Raw genomic sequence first — 26027 nt, 5'->3', positions numbered from 1 at the left:
TATTTTAATTTATTATAATGTTTAAAAATATTATATTTTAAATCAAAGTATAAAAATTTTTATTTAGTATATATTTTAACCTGCTCGTATAGGTTAAACCTAGTATAATGCTTAAACTAATGCCTTCGCTACTTTATAGGGCGCGGGATGCGACTGATAGAGGATTAGTTATCCTGTATATTTTTATATGGTCAAGTGGCTTTATCTCTACTGGCGCAGAGACAACAAACCCATTATATTTAATACTAAAAGGTGGTCTTACCTGAGCATTGTTAAAGTAATTTATAATAATATCTAATATAACTGGTAAACGAGATGCATGTTACGACACTGTACAACCTAATTATATAAGCAAGAACAGTTCGAGGAGACGCTGCACTTAGATGCTAGTCTTTTGCTCCTGACATAGTGGTTTCTTGATCTAATGTTTCCAATCAGGTAGGCTGTGACACTAGGCATGTAAGCCAGTTGTGCACCTCTCTTACATATAAAATTGTGCTTTTTATGATTATACTATCTCAACAGCAGCATAAGTGGTAAAAATAGAAATAGTTACTAATATATAGGTGTCAGAATATCTTAATATTCTAATTACCTAATTAAGTAACTACTTAATTAGAAAATTAATTAATTAGGAAACAGAAATCTCGACGGCCTGTTCCAAACTTCCGAAACAATATGGCACGGATCCTAATCCCGAGATTAATTTGGAAAGAAAATACCAGGATTTTTAAAGGTATGAAAGCAGCTCAAACCCCTGCTTAGAATATAAATAAATAATTATTCTTTAACTCTCCTAGAGAATATACCTTCCTAAATAGGAAAGTACAGGCTACTTTTTATTATTATATTATAACGTATTTTATAAGCGAGCGTTCTATACAAATTAAGTGTTCCACCCTCCCAATTTCAACGCATTAATTATTTAAAGCAATTTAACCACCCACCATGCCACCAAAAATGCATAAGAATTCAAATGCTTTAGATAAGAAGGAGAAGAGGGTCCAATATGTAATATTAGCTTTTAAAAATTAAGAAATTTACTTATTACGCGAAGCAGCATGTGTTTATAATATCTCCTATATAATTTTACACTATCGGCTTAAAGGCACTCTAAGTCGAAGAGATATTCGCGCTAATAGTTATAAATTGACTTAAAATAAAAAAGAATTACTTGTACAATGGATTTTATTACTAGAACAACACGGAGCTCCTCCCCGACTATCTTATATACAAAAAATGGCTAATATTTTTTTTTCCAACCGTGATACTACACCTATTAAGACGGTTAGTGCAAACTGGGTCTACAACTTTGTTAAGGGGCGTAATAAGCTTAAGACAAAGTATTCTTGTTAATACAATTATAAGTATGCTAAATACAAGGACCCTAAGCTTTTTAGGGAGTAGTTTAATTGTGTGCAAATTACTATAATATAACATGGAATTATATAAAAAGATATCTACAATTTTAACAAAACTGGCTTTGTAATAGGCCTAATAGCTACTACTAAAGTAGTTACTAGAGCTAATATAGTTAAAAAGCCATTTTTTATACAGCCAGGTAATTAAGAATGGGTTACCTCTATTAAGTATATTAACTCTACTGGTTGGATACTTCTACCTTGTATTGTCTTCAAGGGAAAAGTCTATATAAAGAGTTAGTATAAAGACTTACCAGCTATATAGATAATTAAAGTTAGTAAAAATAAATAAACAATAGATAAGATTAGACTACGCTGGCTTAAAAAGCATTTTATTCCTGTAATAACTAGTTATATAGTTGGAACTTATCACCTGCTTGTTTTTAATAGCCATGGTAGCTATCTTACACCTTAGTTTAACTAGATATGCAGTAAGAATAATATTATTCCTATTTATATACCTGCACACTTATTATATATTTTATAACCTTTTAATATTAGCTGTTTTGCACCACTAAAGCGCGCGTACAGGTATTTAGTAAAGAACCAGGCACAGCTCGGCTTTAATTATATTAATAAGCTTGACTTTTTAGAAGCCTTTCAGCAAGCGCGTGCAGAGATATACAAGCTAGATACTATTAAAAATAGCTTTGCAGCAGCTGGTCTAGTCCCTTTTAATGCTAAGCGTGTGCTTAAACAGCTTAATATATAGCTAAAAACTCTAATACCTCTAGGAAGTTAATTAACTAATTTACTATCCAAAACACCTTACAACCCCACATAATTTAACAAACAGATAGCTGCAATTAAAGAGATGCTGAAAGGGCTAGATTAAAGCTTTTTATTTACTACTCAAATATAGTTGGATAAGATTGTCAAAGAATATGCAATAGCTATAAATAAAATAGCTTTAATACTTAAAAAAAAATAGGGATTTACAGGCGGGAAATAAGAAAAGGTGTTGAAAAAAGAAATTAACTAAGTAATAAATAGCTGCTCTAAAGGGTTTTTCTACAGAAGAGGCTTAGGCACATATGCAGCTTCAAGATAAGCCTTAAAAAGCTTAAGATACTATACAAGTAGATGCGAGGCTATCTACAGTTAAGCAATGTGTACAGGCGCCGCCGAAGTGTTCTAGCTGTGGTATTCAGGGGTATAAAATTACTAAATGTCCTAATTAATGTAGTAATTGATTTTTATATAGAAATACAGATTTTTGGGTGGTTGAATTGCTTTAAATAATTAATGCGTTGAAATCGGGAGGGGTGGAATACTTAATTTGTGTGGAACACTTGCTTATAAAATATGTTATTATATATTTATATTTTATACTTGCTTGGTATAACTTATACCTATATACCATTATTTATTTATTATACTATTATAGAATAGTATTCACAACCCATTTCCTTTAAGCTAATTCTAAATAGGAATAGCCATGGGCTATTTTATCCTGGTTAGTCTAGTGGACCACCTTTAATAATAGGTAATATAAAATATATAATATATTAGAATTCTTAACATTATTCTTATTCTATAATGCAAGAATATTCTAAACACAGCTATATTTATACCTCTTTAAAACGGAACAAAATAAATAATTGTTGGAAATGGATGTCTAATATATTAAGCACTAATAATTTTTATAAAATATTACCAAAACTATAAAATATTATAAGTTATAGGCTATAACTTACAAAGAACTTAAATAATGTTTTAACATATACATGCTAAACCAATTAGGTATAAATAGTTGCCTAAGTATATTAATTTTAAAGTAGTTTAATTTAAATCCATAATATAGGTCTAATTTCCTAGAAAAATAACTAAATTTTTAATATAAAAACAAGTCCTGTAGTGTAATTTCTAATTAGTTCAATTTTATCTAATTTTTTGTATATTATTATATTATATAAGAAAATAATAATAGTCACTTAAAAAATATTACTAATATTATTTATTTACTTTACTACCTTTACCACCTTTAATACTAAATAAACCCTTGTAGCTAATATCAGCACTTACTATATATATAACATATATCTATATAGGCTCGAAATTTAAGATCTGCCTGATATTAATATTAAGATATTAAGGCCATAAAAAAGCTATTAATATATAATATATAGTCTGTGCATGTATTATATATACTGCTTATTAGTTATACTATAATAAAAAAAATCACAGCAATTGTTGCTTGATTTTTTTAGTTTATAAAAGCTGCTTGGTTTGAAGATACTTAGGATTTTATTATACAAATCTTTTCCTATATAGCTGTTATAAGCAGTATTTTTAACTAATCTATATAATACTAGGTATTTTATTTTATATAGTATTAAAATAAACTATCCTGCTAGATCTTTATTTTTTAAAACTCTATGTAGCAAGCTAAGCCACAAATAATATTATAATTATAACAAATCTACTTGGCAGGATAGATTAAATAGGTTAGCTAAAATAGTAGAAAAAAATCTTATATAATATTAAGATATATTAAAAAAAAACTAATCAATCTTTTAAATAAATTAAGATAATATATAGAGCACCTAATAGATAAGATTGTTAAGAATATAATTATAAGATTATAATATATATTAACATATTATTAAAATACTACTATGGGTTTATATTACTATGTACATAGCTTATTAATAAAGATTTAGAACCCTAATATAGCTAATTCCCGGCTTATTTATAATATTATAAAGCTATTTTTTTTTTATTCCCTTTTTTATTACTTTTTTTTATTATAATATATTTTAAAACAGAAATACTTATATAGCTAAATTATACTATATAATATAAATAATCTATTAATATATTAAATCTTGATTAAGCCTTTATTATTTAAATTAAAGCGCTGGGGCCTATTAGATGTCTTAGGCCAACTAGCCCTTAAAAAATTACCAGCACTTAACTTTTATAAAAGTATTTGTTTTACCTGCCCCCTTTTCTCCTGCGATTCCCTTTTGTACCATACTATGGCCTATAGGTCCTACTAGATCTACGGGCTGTAGCACGTTTAGCTTAAGGGGAAAATAAAACCAGATAATCTTATTAATCTTTGTGTAGCTTGTTAGTTCGTCTAAATTTAGCTTTTAAAATTATAGTTTAAACACTAAGTGGTATAGTAAACTGCACAGACCAACATAGCACTATATTTCTTGTTCATAATAAATAGTAACACAGCGGATAATGGAACGCAACAACATATAGGGTTTTCTGGGGGAAAAAAGCTTCTTAGCAGCAAGATTTAATAATCTATGTTTCTAATAAGTATATTTTTTAATACACTAGGGATTTAATAAAAGGAGTTTATTTTTAATTAATTTATATAATTTACCTATTAAGAGTACACACCACCTCCTGATAATCTATATAATTAAAAAAATATTTCTTAGTAACCAGTGGAGGATAGTGTTATAGCCAAGCTCAGGATCTTAACTATTCCACTGACCAAAAGACCACTTCCTGAGCACCTTATATAGTAGGTTAGGTGACACACCCACACCATTAGTAATACCTTAGTTATTTAACTAGTATAGTATAATCAGGTTGCCTATAACGTGATTCACGGTCGAGCGGATCACACCTGTATTCTATATAGAGCACTTTTTGTTATCTTAGTACCTTAACCATACATAGATATTAGAAATAATTTATAGACTATATACTTATTTAGGATTGAAAATATTATATATTAATTTTCTATAATTTTAAATAATTTGTCTGTAAAATATTAGAATAACTAAAAATACCAAAAATACTGATGTAATTTATATTACCTGAACTAATATTAACAATATAAATCCGTCTGCTTAATATATATGTATAGTATTATATTATTCTACATCCTAAGTTGTACATTCCCTAGGTGTGCTACTGTTGAGATATTAAGGTGTTTTTATAAAATTTTAAGCAAATTAAATTTAACTATAGCTAAATATAAGGTAGAGTAGCTGCGGTGTCCTTTTTTAATTTAGTTAATCGAAAAATAAATTAAGGGCTTCTTTTAAAAGCTTATAATTAGCTTAAAACTATTTTTCCCCTTTGGAAGTAGTTATATTTTTAATACAGTTAACATATATTTTATACCAAATATAGTTATTAACGTTTAATCGCTATATTTTTTTAAAGATCCAGTTAGAAGTACCATATTTTCTTAGTCTTCAAAGGGCTGCTATAGTATTTAAATTATTTTTACATTAACCAGGTTCGCCAGGCGGTCCAGCTGGGCCTGGATTGCGAGGATCGCCAGGATTCCCAGGAGCGCCGAGAGGTCCGGGGGGTCTGGGAGGTCTAGAAGGCAGTTATTATTTACTACAACTCTTTAAGTTATTCTAATTGGTTATTTATAAAATAAATACCTAGATTGCTTGCATGGTAGCTAATATCTAAGTAAAAATATCTTAAACTAGAGGCGGAGCATTTAAAACAGGTTAATAACCAAAAATATTTAATTATTTACTAGTGGTAAGCTAACACAGGTATCAGGCTATAACGATAAAAAAATACTCCTGGATTTTATTTAATAAATAGTAAACTATTCACCTGTTTTAGAAACAGATAGTGTCTATGACTTCTAAAATATTATTAAAATAAATGATTGTTATTTAAAAAATCTAAAAATATTTAATTGATTATACGTTAGTATATTAACTAGTTATAACATATGCTTTTATTAGCTTAATAAATTAATATTCTAGTTATATAGGTAAGTGCATACCGATGTGATGGTTTGGTTGTCTCTGCGCTAGTAGAGATAAAACCACTTAACCATATAAAAAGGTACAAGATGACTAATCAGAGATCAGTCGCATCTAGCGCATTATATAAAAGCAAAGGCCATGTCTGAGCAATACACTGGGTTTAACCCTTAACACAGCCAAGTACATTTATTACATTCTAACCCTTTTGGCTACCTAAAATATTATTATATCCCCCTAGAACTATTCTAATTCCTTAAAAAGACTATGAACTGGTTCTTTTTTAAATTTTAATCTACCTTTCCGGCTCCAGACATACAAGCCTTTGAAGGTAACTTAAGGTATTGGAGAAAGATTTAAAAGTTATATAAAGGTATTTAGGAAGTAAAAAATTTAATAAAAAAGCTTGTATTAATATTAAAACAACAAATAAATGTAGCACATTGGCTCAAGGGGAAAACAGAAACAGACATTCCCATTCATATTAGTGTAGCTACTAGTTGGTTCCCTCGTTGAAGCCTTGAGATCATAGGTTGAACGGCGAGCGGTACGGCAAACCAGTACGGACTAATATAGCACCTCGTTCCTTCCCGATATAGTAACATAAGATTGTTGTTGCATGCTTATACAGGTTGGAACTGCATAAGTAGTTCTTAGTGGTCACCCTACTTTATTTGTCCATACTTCGAATGTTTAACCTTGTCTACCTTTAATCTTTAACCTCACACTAATCAATAAAATTAACTATGTTCTTCCTCTAAGCTCTGCGTGTTTACAATTGTATAATAAAACATAATAATAAAAAAATACCTTTTTCCTTGGAAAACTACAGAGCTGTTAAGCTTCAGAATGTTGCTCCTTTAATAAAGCTAGGAATAGATTCTAGATATGTAATACACCTTTTAGTGGTAAAATATTTTTTAAAAAAGAAAGAAAAAGAAAAAGGGTATTAAAAACAAGAAGTTAAGAGGTTATATATAGCTTTATTTTAAGGAGTAGACTATTACCTTTATCCCCTTGTTTGTCCTCCTTGTTAATTTTTAGTGCCTTGGCACTAACCACCACACCGTCCCGGCGCCTATACTAAATAATATTAAAATTTTTAAATTATTTACTAATTATTTAATTATCTATTATAATAGAATTAAATTAACCCTTTTTTAATATTATTAACATAAAAAATATACTGCAAGCTAATTAGTTAAATTAAAATTAATTATAGTACTTTTTCTAGTATACAAAGCCAGGCCTACAAAGTAGTATATTATATTCTTTGTACTAAAATAGCATAGTTTTTATATATTTATAAAATAATTATTTATTATATATTAAATTAATTAATTTAAGTGCACTTTAAAAACCTGGCTTGCTAAATTTTTTTATATAAAAATAATAATACTATATATAGTTTAAATACTTTATCCCCTACTAAACTATATACTCCCCCAGTGGTGTTAATATCTTATTAAAGGTGTGCTTTGGTAATAGACATGGCTAAATATTAATATAAAATTAAAATAGCTAATTATACAGGTGCTCGCGGAACTCTATTTATTTTTTAATTAGTTATAAATTAGCCTGTTTTTATATATATTAATTTAATATGTATTAACAATGCTGGTATTAATAAGCTAGTAAAATAATAAAAACCAGGTGCGAAAAGTAGTACAGTGGACCTTATAATTACTTTAATACTAATTAATATTAAGGCCACCTATATAATAATTATAATTATTAATAATATATAGAATTGCTATATATAATTATATTAGTTGCTTTATTAATTGTATAAATAGTTAATAGTATATTAACAAGGCTATTATCTTACTATTTAAAATATAAAACCTTATCAACTTTAACTATATATATTATATCCCAGGGAAGGTTTGTTTTAAATTTATTTAGCTGCTAAAAAAGCTTAGGCTATTTTTTTTTATTATTATAAGGTCTTCTTGTACCACAAGCGCTATAACTAAGCTCTTATAGTTTATTAAACAGTGGGATACTAGTAAAGTAGTTATTTATATAAATTATAAATTATTTAGGCTCTGTAGGGAGTTGTTAAATTATATAAAAAACTATTAAGCTAGTTATTATTAGATTCTTTATTTTTTTAATCTTAATAATACCTATTTATCTGCTAGACTATATAAACTACTAGATATAGTTTTAATTAGCCAGTTTATATAACTTATATCCTTGTAATATTAGCTTGTTTGGCATTTTATATATATAATAGGACCGGCTAAAATAGTATATTATAAGCTTATTAAAAGTAATAGTAAATAGCAGTGTATAGTACAAATAATATGCCATATAAAATTAACTAGTAAATAACTTAATTTTACACTACTAGATTTAACTAAAAAGTTCTAGATTAAATATACTTTTATCACACTTATTAATCGCTTCAAGGACTAGAGCAGGATTTGTAGGATTTAAAGGAGGTAAGATATAAAAATAGTGCTTATTTATTAAAATTGCTTTAATATTATATATTAATATAGTAAACAGGTCCTAGATTATTCTTTTTACCTTGCTAGTAATACTTAATAGCAGGACCTTGGTATACATCTATATATATAAGAATCCTAATAAAAACCTTAATCTTTGTAGTATTTATATTTTACTAGCAGTGCTTACTACTATTATATACTATATATATATCTTATAATTTAGTATACTAATTAGTATTTGCTGCTATTATAGACTAAAAATCAGCGGGAAAGAATAGCGCGAATAGATTATATAACCTATAGGTTATTAATATTAATATTTATTAGTAGGTAGAGTTTAGGAGATATTTTTAAACCTATTAAAAGTAGATTAAACAAAACCTTTTTTTTATTTAAAATCTGCGCAATTAATTAATTTCTCCTAGTAGACTTGCTGGTAATCTAAGGGCATCTCTGCTTTATAGGGCATCCAGGTATTTTTAGGGGTGCTGGCAGCTCTATATTTAAAGATACACTAAATATTCTATAAAATTAAGCCGCTGAGCGCACGACGCGAAGTTAATTCTACCAGCAGAATAATAAAGCAGTGTGTATTGATTGGCTCCTAGGGCTTTAATTACCAAGGCGCTAAAAATTGACAAGGAGGACAGACAAGGGGATAACGCTGCCACTCTGCAATTAGACACTATAGCTTGAATAAAAGGGTCACGAATTAAACTAGTTATAATCCTAGGGACTTTTTATATGTATTTTATACTCTAGAACAGTACTTCCTAAGATAGCGGGAAACAAGCTTTATAACCTTTTTTATTGCAAAGCTTTTGCCCAAGTTCAGTTAATAAATTTAGGAATATAATCCTTACCTACTAGAAACCCGAGATAAAATAGTTGCACTGGCCACTTACTATTAAAACCCCACCAATCAGGGCAAAAAGGAAACAAAATAATCCTTTTAATAATTTTTTTCAAGACACTTCCATGGAACGTGTTTTAAGGGTCCTTATAATAAAAATAATATTTTATGAATTTAAAAAAAGAAGCTATAATATTATATTTATAATAATAGTATCTTGCTAGTACATGCCCTAAAAAAGAAAAACTATCCAGTCTTTTAAAATACGTTAAGCCCAATTATATACTAATCAGTGAATTTTTTTACCAGGATTATATAAAAATTTTTAATATAATTTTTTAAAACAGTATCTTTATAAATTCCTAGTAAATAGCCACTATTATCGGAAACCTTTTATAACTCTTATTATTAATTTATATGCAATTAATATTTTAATCTATAAAAACCTATTCGTGTTAAAACAGATGCTATTAATTTAGGAATAGTTAGTATACTATCTTAACCAGGCTGGCTATCAGTTAATCGAGCCACTATCGGCTTGATTACGATAACCAGCCTGATCCTAACGAGACAAGGCTTGATTAAATTAATTATCTTGACTAGTTTACATGGTGTTTTGACCCATGTGGGAGGTCGCTTACCAGGTAGGGTAGAGCGCTAGGCCTATTTATTTGTTAAGCGATAAACTCGACATATTATTTTATAGCCTTTTAGTTAAATATAATTATCTAAATTAAACTGCTATTGAGGTTTTTAGGTAATGCCAAGAGATTAACCGCATACGGATAATTAAATATAAAGACTATATATATTTTAAATAGGGAAAATTTGTGGCATAGACTTATTATTCTCATATAGGATGTTACTAAATATATAAATAAATACATTAGGGGATTACCTAGATATAAATTACCTAGCAAATTAAAATCCTTACTAATTCCTTTTAAACTATTAGTGAGCTATTATAAATTTTATTATAGGATTACCTTAAAGTCCTTTATAAAGGCCGAATCACTGATGCTATATTAGTTATTATTAATTATTGTTTAAATTAGTCTCTAATACAGTTTTATCCATAACAAATATACTAAAACTTAAAATCTTGTATTATAAAATTAAACTTTAGTCTAGACCTAATAGTGTTGTATTTAACCAAATAGTCCTGTTTTTACCAGCAAATTTTAGTTAAAATTATATTATGCGAGTTATATTAAACTTTGCTTAACAGTGTTTTTATCCGCAAACTTATCATTAACTAAATAAATAAACCATTAAAATATTGTTATTATTTTATTAACAGGTAATTATCTAAATCTTCGAACTGCCTAATTTGTACTAACACAGCTAATTCCACAGCCAAGCTTTTTACTATATTTAAGTTCTTTAAATTCTCAATTAAATTAATTAGGGATCTAGACTAATTTACATTACTAGGGCGTTAGGCCTATTTGGTAAGCAGTAACCTCGACGTTATATTTTTAATAACCTGCTAAAGTTGGTCGCTAGAATAATTTTCTAGTGGTTCCTAAGTATTTTTATTAATTAGATTATTTAAATATTCTAAATTATAAAATTAACTTTATTAAAAATACAGTCTGGCTAAAATAAGAATATTTTAACTGGGAATCTATATTCTCTATATATTCTCGATAACATACATAGCTTACTAGAAACCCTACATATACCCTAGGACTAAGTTCTTTAAGTCTAGGCATATATAAAATTTAGGTATAGGCTTTGGAATTATAAATCTGTAGATTTAAGATAAATAGTTTCTGGGTTATATACCCAGTTTTTAAGGTAATTTTTCATAACATTCCTTGAATATAACTTTCCACCCTAATTATTTATATGGAAATTCTTATTATAAACTTAATTTATATAAATTGTATCCTGGCAAATTAATTAAACCCGTAATTTACCTATATTGATATATTTTTTTAATATATTTTTTTTGTAATGGTAATGTAATTTGAGAAGGTATATTAATTTAATATAAGTATTTAGCAGGTTAGGTAGGTAATAAAAAAAAAGACAAAAATTAATGCATAAATAATATTTACAGCTATCCTGGCCCTATAACTATCAAAGGTGGTAGGGGAAGTAAGGTACAGTAAATATTAGCAATATTTTTAGTAGATTTTTAATTTCTTATTGTCGGAGGAAGGCGGTAGGGGAAGTAAGGTATAATGAATATTAGTAATATCTTTAATAGATTCTTATATTCTTATAATAATAATATATTGAAGAATAAATGGATTAAATTGCTCGTCTCCTAATCATAAAAATCGCTTCCAAAGACCTGCTTTTATATTCGCATTTTGGTTTCCTTTTTGGGTAATTAAGTCTGTATTGAAGTTCAGATAAGACTTGCTTTGAAATCAACAGAGTTATATAGCCAATTAATTTCTCATAGAATCTCATGGAAATAGATTGAAATATTTTATATATAAGTTTTCTGTGACTCATAAATTATGACTCATAATTTTTCCATGGTTTTGCTGATATTTTGCAGTATTAATTAGTGCCTAATATATTAGGCTCCTATTTCCGACACTTATATAATAATAATATATATGAAAATAAATAGATTAAATTACTCGCCTTATTATACTAAAGATTGTGTTGGATTTTTCAGGCCCGGATGAAACTTGCTCTAAAATTTATATAGTTATTTAGCCAATTAATTTCTTATAGACTTCTTTCCATAGAAACATATTAAAAATGTTTTATAGTTGTCTATAACTTAAGGATTATAACTCATAATTTTCCCATGGTTTTGTGTAGCGGGCAAGACCCGCAAAGTGCTCGAGCCGTATAGGCACTCGCGAGGTCGTGTAGAACTCTCTCAATCACGTGATCTCATTTACCTCGCACACATTTGCCTGTTCGGCATCCCCGCGCGGCCCCAGATAGAAGCTCCTCGGCGAGTTCTTTTAGTCCAAATCGATCATATAGATTGAATTTGCTGATATTTTGCGGTAGCGATGGGCACCTGATATATTAATAGGTTCGTATTTCCAACACCTAATTTAGCTCTAAAGCTTTGTAACCAAAGCTACGTAGGAACTGGGTATAAATAGATTTATTTAAAATGGTACTTAAAAGGTATTTTTTAAATTATATAAACTTAAGGTCAAAATCTGCCATCAAGCGTAAGAAGATTCTTAGTGTTCTAGAAGCAAGGGCTATTATCTTAGTATCTAGGTTATAATTTAAAAATCACCCCGGACACATTCTAGCTTGAAATTTGGCTAGATATCCTTATTAAATTTATATGTGATCACCAATTTTAATAGTAAAGTATATTTTTCAGGGTATATTTCATCGCTTTCTTAATATGTATTATACTCCTAAAAATATATTTAAATTATTAATTAAAACAGTAGTCAGCGAATGCATGGGTATCAAGATTATTCTGCAAATTATTATTATTATTTTCGGCAATTTCGGTAGCTCTGTTAATTTTGTTTATTCAATTTATTTAATCTAGATTAATTTTATTACCTACTAAATGTTGCACAGTCATACAGGTCGGAACTGCATAAGTGGTTCTCGGCGCTCTCCATGGTTCATTCGTCTCTACATCGAGCGTTTGACCTCTTCCAACTTCAATCTTCAAGTTCAACTTAACACTAATCAATGACATGACGCATGTTCTTCCTCTGAGCTTTCGTGTTTATAGTAGTATTATAATAATTTGCTGAACCCCGTCCGTATTTAGGGCTTTAAGTATTTATAAAACTATACATTTACTGAAAGTACAGTCACGTGTTTCAATAACCTTATTTTAGGTTGGAAACTAAATTTTTTATATATTAAAGGTAACATATCCTGCTCGAAATCAGCCCTAGGACTAAGCTTTTATAGCCTATGTATATGTAGTTTCTAATATAAGCTTTGCATTATCTATTTTAGATTTAAATAGTTGTCGGAGGATGGTGGATCACTAGACTAACCAGGATAGGAATAGCCCATCATGGACTATTCCTATTTAGAATTAGCTTAGAGGAAATGCGTTGTGAATACTATTCTATAATAGTATAATAAAAGAATAGCTTGTACTTTCCTATTTAGGAAAGTATATTCTCGAGGAATGTTAAAGTTTCGGAAGTTCGGAACGGGCCGCCGAGATTTCTGTTTCCTAATTAAGTAATTTTCTAATTAAGTAGTTTCTTAATTAAGTAATTACTTGATTAGGTAATTAGAATATCTGAATATTCTGACAATAGTTCTTCAGTTACATATCTGAGTTTTAATTTAATTTTTAATATAGGAATTAATATAGGGTTATAAACACTCAGTAGGACGTGTTTCGAGTTCGATTTCTATAGAATATATAGCTGCTTTAATGGTTTCAGGCTACTGAGTAGCGTTTTAAATAAATTAGCAGAATTTGATAATAGTCGAGCTTTATTAATAATTAGAGTTCCAGCCCTTTCTGCAAAGGGATTCTGCTCGGGCTATTTGGGTGGTAATTGTGCATAGACTATATTCTTTTTCTTTGCAAAATTTAAGGCCTGATTTGTATCACCATCAGAATAAAGCCTCTTAGGTTTTATATGGAATTAATTTTTAATATATTTAATACTACATTAAATTAGTAATTTAATGTTTTTGGCTTAGGATTAACCTTAAGTAGTACTTTAAAACTGGGTTATATGTTTGTGAAATATATAAATATTTTTATACAAATTATGTTCTCGTAATTATTTTTAAAAGGCAATTTGTTGCGCTCTGTCACTGTTTACTGTGTTGGGAACGAGTACTATATTAGTCTATATAATTCGCCGTACTGCTCTCTTGCTCGGCGTTTAAACTACAATCTTAAAGGCTTCAACCAACTAACCAACAAGCTACACTAATATCAATAAGATTATCTATTTCTTTTTCCCCATGAGCTAAACGTGCTACATTACTAATATTTATTAGCATTTTAGAAATTTGCCTTTTTTTAAATAGAATGTTGCACACTTCGCACTTTATAAAAATTGTAATAATTGTTCTTAGTTTAAAAAAATATTAATGTTATATAATCACTGCACCTTTTGAGTAATAATATTTGGTCTTGCTAGCCGACTTTATTACTAATATAGAATACTTTTTCGGTATAGGGTCTATGGCAATTCCTAGTTAGCACCCTGATTTACTTTTTTACTATTATAATAATTTATACACTTCAGTAGGTGTCGGAGTATGGTGGACCAGCAGACTAACCAGGATTGGAAATAGGTTGTGTGAATAATATTCTATAGTCTGATAAAAGAATAATGGTACATGGGGATAAGTTATATTAAACGAGTGTTAGAATAATAATAAATAGTGGCTTATACTTTCCTATTTAGGAATGGTATATCATTAAAAAATATTAAAGAACGATTGTTTATCCTTTTTGCCAGCAGGGGTTTGAGCTGCTTTTTATATTTTTAAAATCCTCGGGGTTTCTTTCCAAATTAATTTCGGGATTAGAACCCGTGCCATATAATTTCGGATGTTCGGAATGAGCTGCCGAGATTTCTGTTAATTAAGTAATCAGGATATTTTAATGTTCTGACAGTAGGGCCTAAGGTATACTTAGGTGTAGGCCCTTGACAGATTCTAGATAAAATAAAATAGAAGGGTAAATAGGCTCTGTCACAGGTTGAACCTGGTATAGTGTTAGACTAGGGCCTTTGCTACTATATAATAAATAAATAATGGTATATGGGTATAAGTTATACCAAGCAGGTTAATAGTATGTGTATAATATAATAACAAAAAATAGCCTGTACTTTCCTATTTAGGAAGGTATATTCTTGAGGGATATTAAAGAATAATTGTTTATTAATATTCCAAGCAGGGGTTTGAGCTGCTTTTATACCTTTAGCATCCTGGTGTTTTCCAAATTAATCTCGGTATTAGGATCCGTGCCATATAGTTTCGGAAGTTCGGAACAGGCTGCCGATATTTCTATTCAGTAATTTCTTAATTAATTACTTAATTAGATAATTAGAATATCTAAATATTCTGGCATACATATATATACTATAATTCTAGTTTAGGCTTATATAAAACTATCAGAGGATCCCTGCCTGGATAAAAAATAGAGAGAAAGAGTAGATACTTATATAATATTAGTAGTTTACCCTAAACAGTAAAAATGTAAATAGAATATACATTAAATTACCTGATTTTTAATGTATTCTATTTAAAAATTTTAGTGCCTTTATACATTTTAGGATACCTTGTTTCTAAGGTATTTAATTTAATCCAGTATTATGGGTCTAGACTAGTAAGATAGATTAATCTAAGCCTTAAAATGTTTTAAAATTAATTTCTATAATATACAAAGCTGGCAATTTTTCTTAAGTTATAATACTAAGACCTGCCCCTATCAGGCCCTAATTTGTGTAAAATTTTTACATGTCCTAATTACGATGAATAAAATTGCTGGGTGATTTTAAGAAAAAATACTAACTGGTGCTTGTAAATGCCCTATACTCTCAAACCTCACAAATCATAGGAAATATAGAAAATATAGGTGGAAATTGCATAAAATATACAACTCTCAGGCTTTTTATGTTCGTTCTATTTATTAACCCTCGTAATCAAGGGTCAACCTTGCAACTTGCCCGCAGACTAGAGCTCTGGACCTAAGCTTAGGCCTTTAAATGACCAGAGTACCACCCTCCGAGGATTGCACGAGAGTTAGTGCGAGGTCTATATTGGGTTGTCTATGCCCTAATATAGACTAAACCATTTAATCATGGAAATGTACAAAGATAGCTAGCTAATCGAAAAATCAGTTGCATCTGGTACCCTATATAATAGGGAAAGGCCTTGGTCTGAACAATATACTGGCAATAAAAAGGTAAAATACTTATACAGAACTTGAAATATAGAAATTTAATTACGGAGCTGTATTTCAAAAGTCATGAGCAGGCACTATTATTTTTTGCTGTCTTGGTGGTAATGGTGTTTATATATTAATTTATACAGAAACTATAGGTACACGGCTACGGGGTCACATCAAAGCGAAAAGATCTTAGAAAGGGTCCTCTCTTTTAGTGGAAGAAAATCTCACCTTTTCGGGTCTGAATAGCTTTATTTTTTTTGTATAATAATCTGTCTGCATCGGGAATGCCATGTCTAATTGGCCAATACAAGTTAAGTTAGTAAGGGTATCGGTACGATGGCTTTACAGCCTAGACTTTTAGTATTGCTCTAAAACATATGTACATCTACAATAATAATACAAAACTTGTAATTTGCTCGAATAATTTATCCAAACTTTATCCTTGCCAAGCCTATTCTGTACTTTGAGAGTGAAGCTAGAAAGATCAAGGAATATACTATTAAACCAAGAGATATATATGCTATAAATAAAAAACAGTTTTTTATTACAGTACTGCTAAAGGCCAGAATATTTTATGGTGCGGATATAAGAAGGGAGGGAGCTAATAATAACTATAAAAAAAAAATAAAACCAAGAGTGGATTATAACTCCATCCTATATTATAATAACATTTTACACCTAGTTTAATTTACCAGGCAGTTTTAAAATATTTAGAATATATAGCTACAAAAGCAGCTTAAACCCTTGCTTGGAAAAAGATAAACAATCATTCTTTAATATTCTTTAATAATATACCTTCCAAAATAGGAAAGTATAAGCTATTCTTTATTATTATATTATACGCCTATTATATCTCACACTTGTTTAATATAATTTGTCCCCATATAGAATAGTATTCACAACCCATTTCCTCTAAGCTAATTCTAAATAGGAATAGCCATGGGCTATTCCTATCCTGGTTAGTCTAGTGGTCCACCATCCCCCGACAGTATGAATTTTAAAATAGACCTACTCCATGCACCTTTGCAACCTTAGATTTAATATTAATTTAATTAATAAGCCGGACAGGACAGCCTTTATACCTTAGACCTATATTTATATAGCAGTAAATAATAAACCTAAATTTAAAAATAATTTATATTGTATAATAGTCCAGGCTAATTTGTTAGACACCAATACCTGTTTTCTATACTTAGTATGGATTAGTACGGAGTAAATTCCTGTTTATAATAGTTAGAAATACTTTATATGTTTGTTATCAATAATACAGATAATAATTAATATTTCTTGTTATTGCAAATCTATTACTGTTGTCGGAGGATAGTGGACCACTCGACCAATTAAAATAGGGATAGCTAAAGGTTATGTTGCACGCTCGTACGGGTTGGAACTGCGTAAGTGGTTCTCAGCGGTCACCCTACTTCGTTCGTTCATACTTCGAGCGTTTGACCTCGTCCACACCTTCCATCTTCAACTGAATACGAATCAATGAAATTGACTATGTTCTTCCTCTGAGCTTGCGTGTTTTACAGGTTATGCCTATTTATAGATTTAGCTTGGGGATATAGGTTGCGGATACTATTCTGTAATAATATATAATATAAGAATAATAGTATAAAGGGATAAGCTATATTTAAAAAGTGGAAGATACAACAGACAAATAATATAATAATCGTAGATAACTTTGATGTGATAAAAATATTAAAAATTATTTATCTTCTCTCCAAGCAGGGGTTAAGTTGCTTTTATACCTTTAAATCCTCGGTTCTAACTCTGGATCAGAATCTGTACTATATAATTTGAGTTTTTTTTATTTCGATGCTCGGACTAACTACCAAGATTATTAATATATTATAATTTATAATTAAAATGTATTAATTTTTAAAGTAGTTTTATTGCTGCATTAGGTTATAAATTAGATATTTTCCTAATTAGGGAATTAGATATCTTAATATTATAATATCTGTAAATTTATTCTGTTTTTGCATGCATCTATATTTAACATAATTTAAGTATTATTTAAAATTTACAGAAAAATCTTTATTAAAGTTGGCTAAGTTCTAGAGAGTTGAATAGCATACTGTATAATAAAATTAAGAAAACGCGTATTTAATATGTTCCGAATTTTAATTAGTAAGTGTATATTCTTAAGGGGGGAAAAGTTAATTTGGAAAGATTAAATCTTAAATACTAAATAAAAATACTAATATACTTTTTTCGTAGTATTTTAAAAAAAATTTATAATTATTTAATTTTTATAGGGACTGCAGAAAAATGCGGTGATAATAATTTATTAATTAAATTATAAATTAAAATTTCTGCCATGTTAAATTAATTTACTAGAATATAATTTATACAAATTACATAAAATTTTATACATTTTATTATAACCTAGTAACTAAATATTATTTAGGGCCGATATTAACCCGAAAATGATTAAATTAATTTAGTAAAATTATAAGGTAAATAAAACCTATAGTATAGATTATCCTTAAATTAAAAATGGTAAAGCAATTCGGGAACCTGGTATATTTAATAATAAGTATTTAGCAGGTTAGGCAATAAAAAATAAGGGAAAAAATAAGAATAGAGAATTAAAAATTGTTCATGGCCACCCCAGGCTTATAACTGTTAAAGGCGGTAGTGGAGGTAAAGTATAGTATATGTTAGTAATATTTTTAATATATTTTTATTTCCTCATATTATTAATAAATAGATAGATTAAATTACTTGCTTTTATATTTATGTTTTAGTTGCTTTTTTGGGTAATTAGATCTGTATTTAGGTCCAGATCAGATTTGCTTTGAATTTAATATAGTTATATAGCAAATTAGTTTTTTATAAACTCCTATAAAAGCAGTTCTTTAAGATATTCTATAGTTTTTTGTGACATAAATTATAACTTATAATTTTCCCATTGTTCTGCTGATATTTTGCAGTGGTAATTGGTGCCTACTATATTAGGCTCCTATTTCCAACATATATCTATATATTATACTTAACTTACTGTTTTTTACTCATAATAGGGTTATGCGGTTTAGTATCTGTATATAATGTATATATTTTAAGATATTATCTATTTATTATAAAATATATAGGGAATATAATCTTATAGGCTACTTTTAGCCTATAATATCTTTATGCTGCGACAGTAAAATAATACGCCTCCTTGTGTTCCACAGTTAATATTTTTAGTAGGGGAATAATTCGATTTATTACGAGCGACTTGGCTGGTTATGACAAAGTATTCTCCACCTAATAAATTAGATATATCAAGTAAACAGAAGATAATACTACAGTTAATCTTAATAATAATTGTATCACCCAGGTATATCAGTATAACTAGTTAACTACCTTGCCTAGATCAAAGATTTTATTTAAGCCTTTTCTTTTATTTAGCCTTAGGCTAGAAAAGATTAAAAAATTCTAAAATACATGTACGAATATACTGGTTATATAATATATATAACTTAATAATATTCGCAACCTTTTTCCTGAATAGGGGCTGTATTTACTACGTCGTTTAGAAATATATGACTTTTTGTATAGGTGGTTGAATACTTTTGTTGTAAGAACCCCCCCCCCCCCCGGCCGCGGGGTGTAAGGAATTTAGTCGGCGTTCTGGATTGTGTAAGGGATCAACCGTAGATGATATTGAATGATTGATATTATAAATTGAACTAAGCACGAAGAGAGAGAAATCTTTCATTAGGGGGGTGGTCGAATTCATCCACATATGCGTGTGTCCCGTGATCAGGGTCACGGGATCATTACGTGGCAAATTGATTGCTTGTAACGATAGATTAGTGTACTAGGGGTACTATTATTCAGTTATTTTTTCTTTTTTTGAGATTACTTAACTAGGCTAATTCAAAACCGGCATAGTGAGTAGGTTTCTTTGCTAGGAGTACCTGGTCTGAGCCTGCCGATAACCCGTGGCTGGTAAGTTTTAATTGTCATACTAGCCCGTACCTAGGCTCACCCCAATGTCAAGTATATCCTCATTAATGCCACACTTGGCTGGGCCCTGGTTAGAGCCGTTCTTGTCGATTATCTGTGTACTGCTGGGGCCCCTTGATAGCTCTAGCTTTGTCTACAATTAGTGATGGTTGAGGAAGTATGTGTTTAGGTATTTATTGGCGTCGAGTTGGAGCTAAATAAGCCAGATTCCATCCATCAATAACCGCTGAGGCACCAGTCCTTCAGCCTCATGAGCTCTTGTATGTGCTAGGGCATGGAAAGTAAAGTACTATTCTGCCTTGCATAATACTTTGCACCATACACTACCAAGTGCAAGGCTTCTCTCAGATCTTGCTCCTAGCCCTAGCATCTGATAAGAGTGGTTACATATAATATCAGCACCCTGACTATTAAAATGCCCGCTTCTACAATTACAAGTTCACTGTCAGGTGCTACTGACACTGCACACGATGGAAATAGTAATGGCTCTAGTCCTACAAGCTCGCCGCTTTTGTTCTTTGTCGCCCTTGGGTTTGGTGTTGTTTTCACAAATCTGTGGTATGTCTACACAGACCCTACTAGACTGCCTGTACGTTGGTTTCATTCTAATATCCGCCTCTATAGGATTATTGTGGGCGTGAAATACTGCTTTCGCTACAACCAACGCAATCGACAGCTGCGCAATGAAGAGACGGGAGAGCCCATCGATCTAATTGCCGTGCCCCGGCCACATAGAAGAAGAAGAGAAAAGAAACTTATGACCATGGACGAGGTCAATGAAAGGTTCCCGCTTATAAAATATAAAGTGTGGAGGTCTTCGCGGGCGAGTGAGGGTCTTCCGACAGCAGGTGGAATATCAGCAGCCGATAGAAGACCACAAAGCCTTGTAGACGGCGATGGTGCTTTTTCCGCAAGTGTTAGTACACCGTCTTCGGGAATAGCGATGCAAATGGAGCGTTACCATCGGTCCATGCCTACCGCATCAGCGGGAATGCAGTATGTGCAGCATACTGAAGAGAGGCGTTCGAAAGACGATGTCCAAGGAGATGGGTGCTCCAAAATCACCACAGGCCCCAAAGACTCCAGTTCGATGCCAGTGCAAGTTGATGGGTTAGACTGTGATGAAAATGTTGACTATCAAATACCGAGTTCAGTACCTGCTGAGCTTTTACCTACCCCCGGTGATTCATGTGCGATTTGCCTTGATGCTATTGAGGATGATGATGACATACGTGGACTGACATGCGGGCATGCTTTCCACGCCTCATGTGTTGATCCATGGCTGACAAGCCGGAAGGCTTGCTGTCCCTTATGCAAGGCAGATTATTACATTCCAAAACCTCGTTCTGACCCTTCTGAATGTGCCACAAGTTCGGGGCGTCCAGAACGCCGTATCGCGCCACGTGCATCTGTCCTGAACCCACCAGAGGCTGCTGTTATAGGAAGACGACCTTTCCAGATGCAACTAGCTTTGCCTGAACGGCATACTCATAGAGGACATCTGGCGAACAGAACTAACTCTTTTCTCCCTGGAGTGCAGCGCCTTTGGAATTCCCGGAACCCCAACACCAACAACAATAATGTTCATTCAAACACAGCGCCAGTCGCTGGAGATCAGCAGTCTAGGAGGCTGGGGCTATTTTCCTTTCGATTATTTCACCCCCATGGCCATTCAGTCGCTGGACAAAGTCCTGCACCGAGGGAAAATACATCACAGGTCCCGGACACCTCGAATTTAGGTGACAGCCGGACTTTAAGCCAACTTGAAGCTGGGTCTAGTGCCCGTTCTGCTTCTTAACCATTCTTTTTCACCTATCCCCATACCACCGTTTCGACACTGACTATAGTAACTGGCAGTTGTGCTGGCTCCTTGATTGATTGTCTATGCAACATTTGACAGAATTTGGATACCCTGGCAGAATTTGTTCCCTATATACTTCACTGCCTTCGTTATGCCTCTAAATGTATTTCTCCCACCGCATACTTATTGTATATATTTACAGCGAACATTGTTTTCGATTTCGGTGGGCCCTATACTAATCTGTAGCATGCATGTATGTAAGATCTATATAAAGTCACCAGGGGGGATCGATAAGCCTATTGGCGTGGAATTAAACCCTTGGCTACATCTACTAATATTTTAGGTCCCAGTAGCTATATTTTTACAAGGGATAAAGAATACCCTAGAATGAAATTTTTTTTTATATTAAAAATTAGAGCTCCATAAAGTTTCTCATTAATTTAATATAAAAAATACCTTAGTTTTGCATTTTGCATTTTGTTAAAAAAAAAAAAAATCCTATGTAACTAGTTACCAATATGACAAACATTAGTACTAGGCTGCTACTTTTAAATGAATTAATAAAATATTATTTTAATCGTCTAAAGGTTATAGTAGTTTTAATATAATATCTAAATACTATCACAGGATTTTGCCATCCCCTTTAGAATAAAAAGGCCTATGTAATGTTTACTTTACTATTTAAAATTATCTGTTATAGTATATACATCTACTAAATTTAATATCTAATTCAAAACCAGTGCCTGCTCCAAAAAATATGTCATTCGATTAACTACTTAAAGCATTAGTGATCTATTACTAGCCATAAAAGGTTCACTAAACTAACTACTCTAAATTCAAATAAGTAACCTATATATACACATTATTAAAAGAGGTTAAATTGTAATATTATGCATAATAGTATAATAATATGACTATCACGCGGGCGAATATTGATAAATTAACGCCTAAAACATTATAGCTAATGGCTTAAATATTTCAAATATATTATTATACTAACTACAGCTGGAAACATTTAAGTCTACTACTATTTTTTTTAACTGTGATGGTTTGGTTGTCTCTGCGCTAGTAGAGATAAAACCACTTGACCATATAAAAAGGTACAAGACGACTGATCGAAGATCAGTCGCATCTAGCACCCTATATAGTATGTTACAGGTTCAGCCTGTGACACTAACATCTTTTAAAGTTAGCTATTTTTCTATTAAATAACCATAACAACTGTTTTGCTATTTTTGTCAGGACCTAGGCCGAACCCTGCCTGAGGCACCAAGACGTTGTTCACTGTTGATCCCACAACATAGAGATATTCCCGCATTTCCTGTAGGATAGAATTCTTTCTTCCTTCTCTACGTTGATGTTTCGTTCGATTGCCACCTTAGATATAATCTATCTGAGAGAAAATGGTGGACCATTAGAATAACCAGAGTAGGAATAGCAAAAGGCTATGCGCATACTATTTAGAATTGGCTTGGAGGAGATAGGTTACAATGTAAATTGTAGCGGGCAGGGCCCGCAATGTGTTTGAGCCCGTATACCCGGCACTCGCGAGGTTGTGTATAACTCTCCAGATCATGCGATCTCATTTACATCACGCTCAGTTTATTTGCCTGTTTGGTCGCCGCGGCCCTAGCTAGAAACTCCTCGGCGAGTTCTCTTAGTCCAAATCTATCATATAGCTTGAAGTGGCTACTTGCCTATGGCATGAATATTACTCGATAATAATATTATATAATAATGATAGCGTGGAGTGATAAGTTATTTTAAACAAGATATAATAGGCATAATATAACAGTAGAAAATAACTTATAATTTCCTATTTAGAGAGGTATATTGTTGAAGAATATTAAAGAATAATTATCCACTTCTTTTAGGCAGAGATTTGAGCTGCTTTTGTATCTTTAAATTCCTCGGGTTTCCTTTCTAAATTAATCTCGGGATTAGAGCCTGTACCATATTGTGTTTCTTTGTTCGGACGTTTGGAATAAGCTGCCAAAATTTCTGTTTCCTAATTAAGTGATTAAAATATCTTAATATTCTGACATACCCCAGCCTCTAAAATATATATTAATTAATTAATGTATATGTTTAAGCTAGGATATTTATTAGTTCTTTTTAAAATATCATGCACATTCAGCATTTTTATAAATTTTTGATAATTTTGGCCTGAAAATGTTTTTGTGAATTCATTTACAGGCATAATAAGATCGGTAGATATCCATTAAATATCTAATCTATTATTTTGAATATTAATATGTTCAATTTTGTTTTAAATATTAAATTCTCTTTTGTTGAAGGATCAATAGTTTGCTGATTATCACGGTAAATCTGGAGTTTCTGGTTCAGCCCTAATCTAATAAATTAAATAGGCGCTTCTACCAATATAATTACTTGTTTATTATCACTGGTTAAAGCAAGTAATTCAGCTTTGGTAGTGTCAGTAGTAATGGTTTTTTATTTTCCTGCAGCCCAGTTAGTTGGACCATTAAATAATAAAGCCTTTAATTTAAATAAGTTTTTCCAATAGCAGAGGTGTTTCGGGCATTTCTAAATTAGTTAGGTAAATATAATTCGTAATTTTTCTATATATATATATCTTGGCAGATACATAACTTCCTATCAGGTCTTTCCTTGATATCGGAGGGTGGTGGACCACTAGACTAACCAATATAGGAATAGCCATGGGCTATATTGTATCTATTTAGAATTAGCTTAGATGAAATGGGTTGTGAATACTATTCTATAATAGTACGATAAAAGAATAATGGTATATTCCAAGCAGGGGTTTGAGCTGCTTCCTAATTAAGCAGTTTTAGAGTATCTCAATATTCTGACATTTAATAATTCTTATATTTAGATCTAAATTTGGTTACTTTACCGAGAATTTTTATATAATTTTTTGAATGATATAATATAATTATATTATTAACAAGGATTATTATTAATATTAGCATATTGTCTGGAAATAGGCGTGAATCCTTAGAAATATGGTTTAAAACTAATTCTATTAATATTTTCCCCATTTCTCTTTGCCATAGCAATAACGATCATTTTAACCCGTATAAGTATAAGGCTTTAATTGACTTTAAAAACCCTAGTTACATTTTTAGAGTTCGATTTAGAATCTATATAGCTGCTTTAATAATTTCAGGCTATAATATATTTTACGAAACTAATATTATGCTAAAAATGAAGCAGTATAATGTTAAATTTATACTCTACTTATAAGCAACTAATTAATAGGGGTAAAGAATTATATAATTACTCAAACTTTAAATTCTAATACTTTACATTATAAATATAATCTAAGCAAAATATAAAACATGGCCTACTAAAATCCCTACTAATATTATAATAAATCTAGGCAAAACTATATAAATTATTTCATGTACAACGATGTCTATCGGTCGTATTATACCCTTAATATAATAGTTTAATAAATAAACCAGGAAGTAAAAGGTACTAGAGGTCTTCGCGTCTTATGTATTAAATAATTATGGATCACTACAATTTATTATTATTAGTAGTAGTAGAAATTATAACACTATATCGACAGTGTTTATTGGTGTTTTTTTTTTTTTTTTTTTTAGTTTTAACGAGATATTATATTAAATCAGTGCAGTGCGTACGGGCTTCACAGGAAACAGATATAAGTAATAGGGAATAATAAATACCTAAATAAACTAAAAGGCCTATAATAATTAATTACAATTTATTTACTAATTATAGGGCCTTTTTATATATACTACCCGGACTTCTAATTAAGCTACCAACTAAGCCTATATAAGAAAGCAGCTAAAAGGTTTTGCTGTTTTTTTTTTTTTTTTTTTTACTGCCACTACTAGTAACCTTACCACTACCTACCAGCTAATTAGGTACTGAATTGTTTCAAAATACAAATAGAGAATGATTGGTTTTATTTTTTACTTTATACTAGTCTGTAGTTACAAGATCCTGCTAATTAATTTCTATATTTTACTATTTAATTCTGTTTA

The 26027-nt window shown here is 30.4% G+C and overlaps 1 protein-coding gene across 1 annotated transcript; it reads left to right on the top strand.

Annotated features, from left to right (window-relative positions):
• Positions 1-20646: 20646 nt before the first annotated feature.
• ATNIH1004_009081 (E3 ubiquitin-protein ligase RNF103) lies at positions 20647-22029 on the top strand (the record flags this gene model as incomplete). The annotated part of the gene is made up of 2 exons (XM_033573681.1): positions 20647-20789; positions 20856-22029. 2 exons carry the CDS (start codon positions 20647-20649, stop codon positions 22027-22029), a joined length of 1317 nt encoding a protein of 438 aa, XP_033424233.1.
• Positions 22030-26027: the final 3998 nt, after the last annotated feature.

This window comes from Aspergillus tanneri (assembly GCF_003426965.1).
Source record: "Aspergillus tanneri strain NIH1004 chromosome Unknown AapTan_6_pilon_pilon_pilon, whole genome shotgun sequence".
NCBI lineage: Eukaryota > Fungi > Ascomycota > Eurotiomycetes > Eurotiales > Aspergillaceae > Aspergillus > Aspergillus tanneri.
This window is presented reverse-complemented; position numbering and strand designations above follow the sequence as displayed.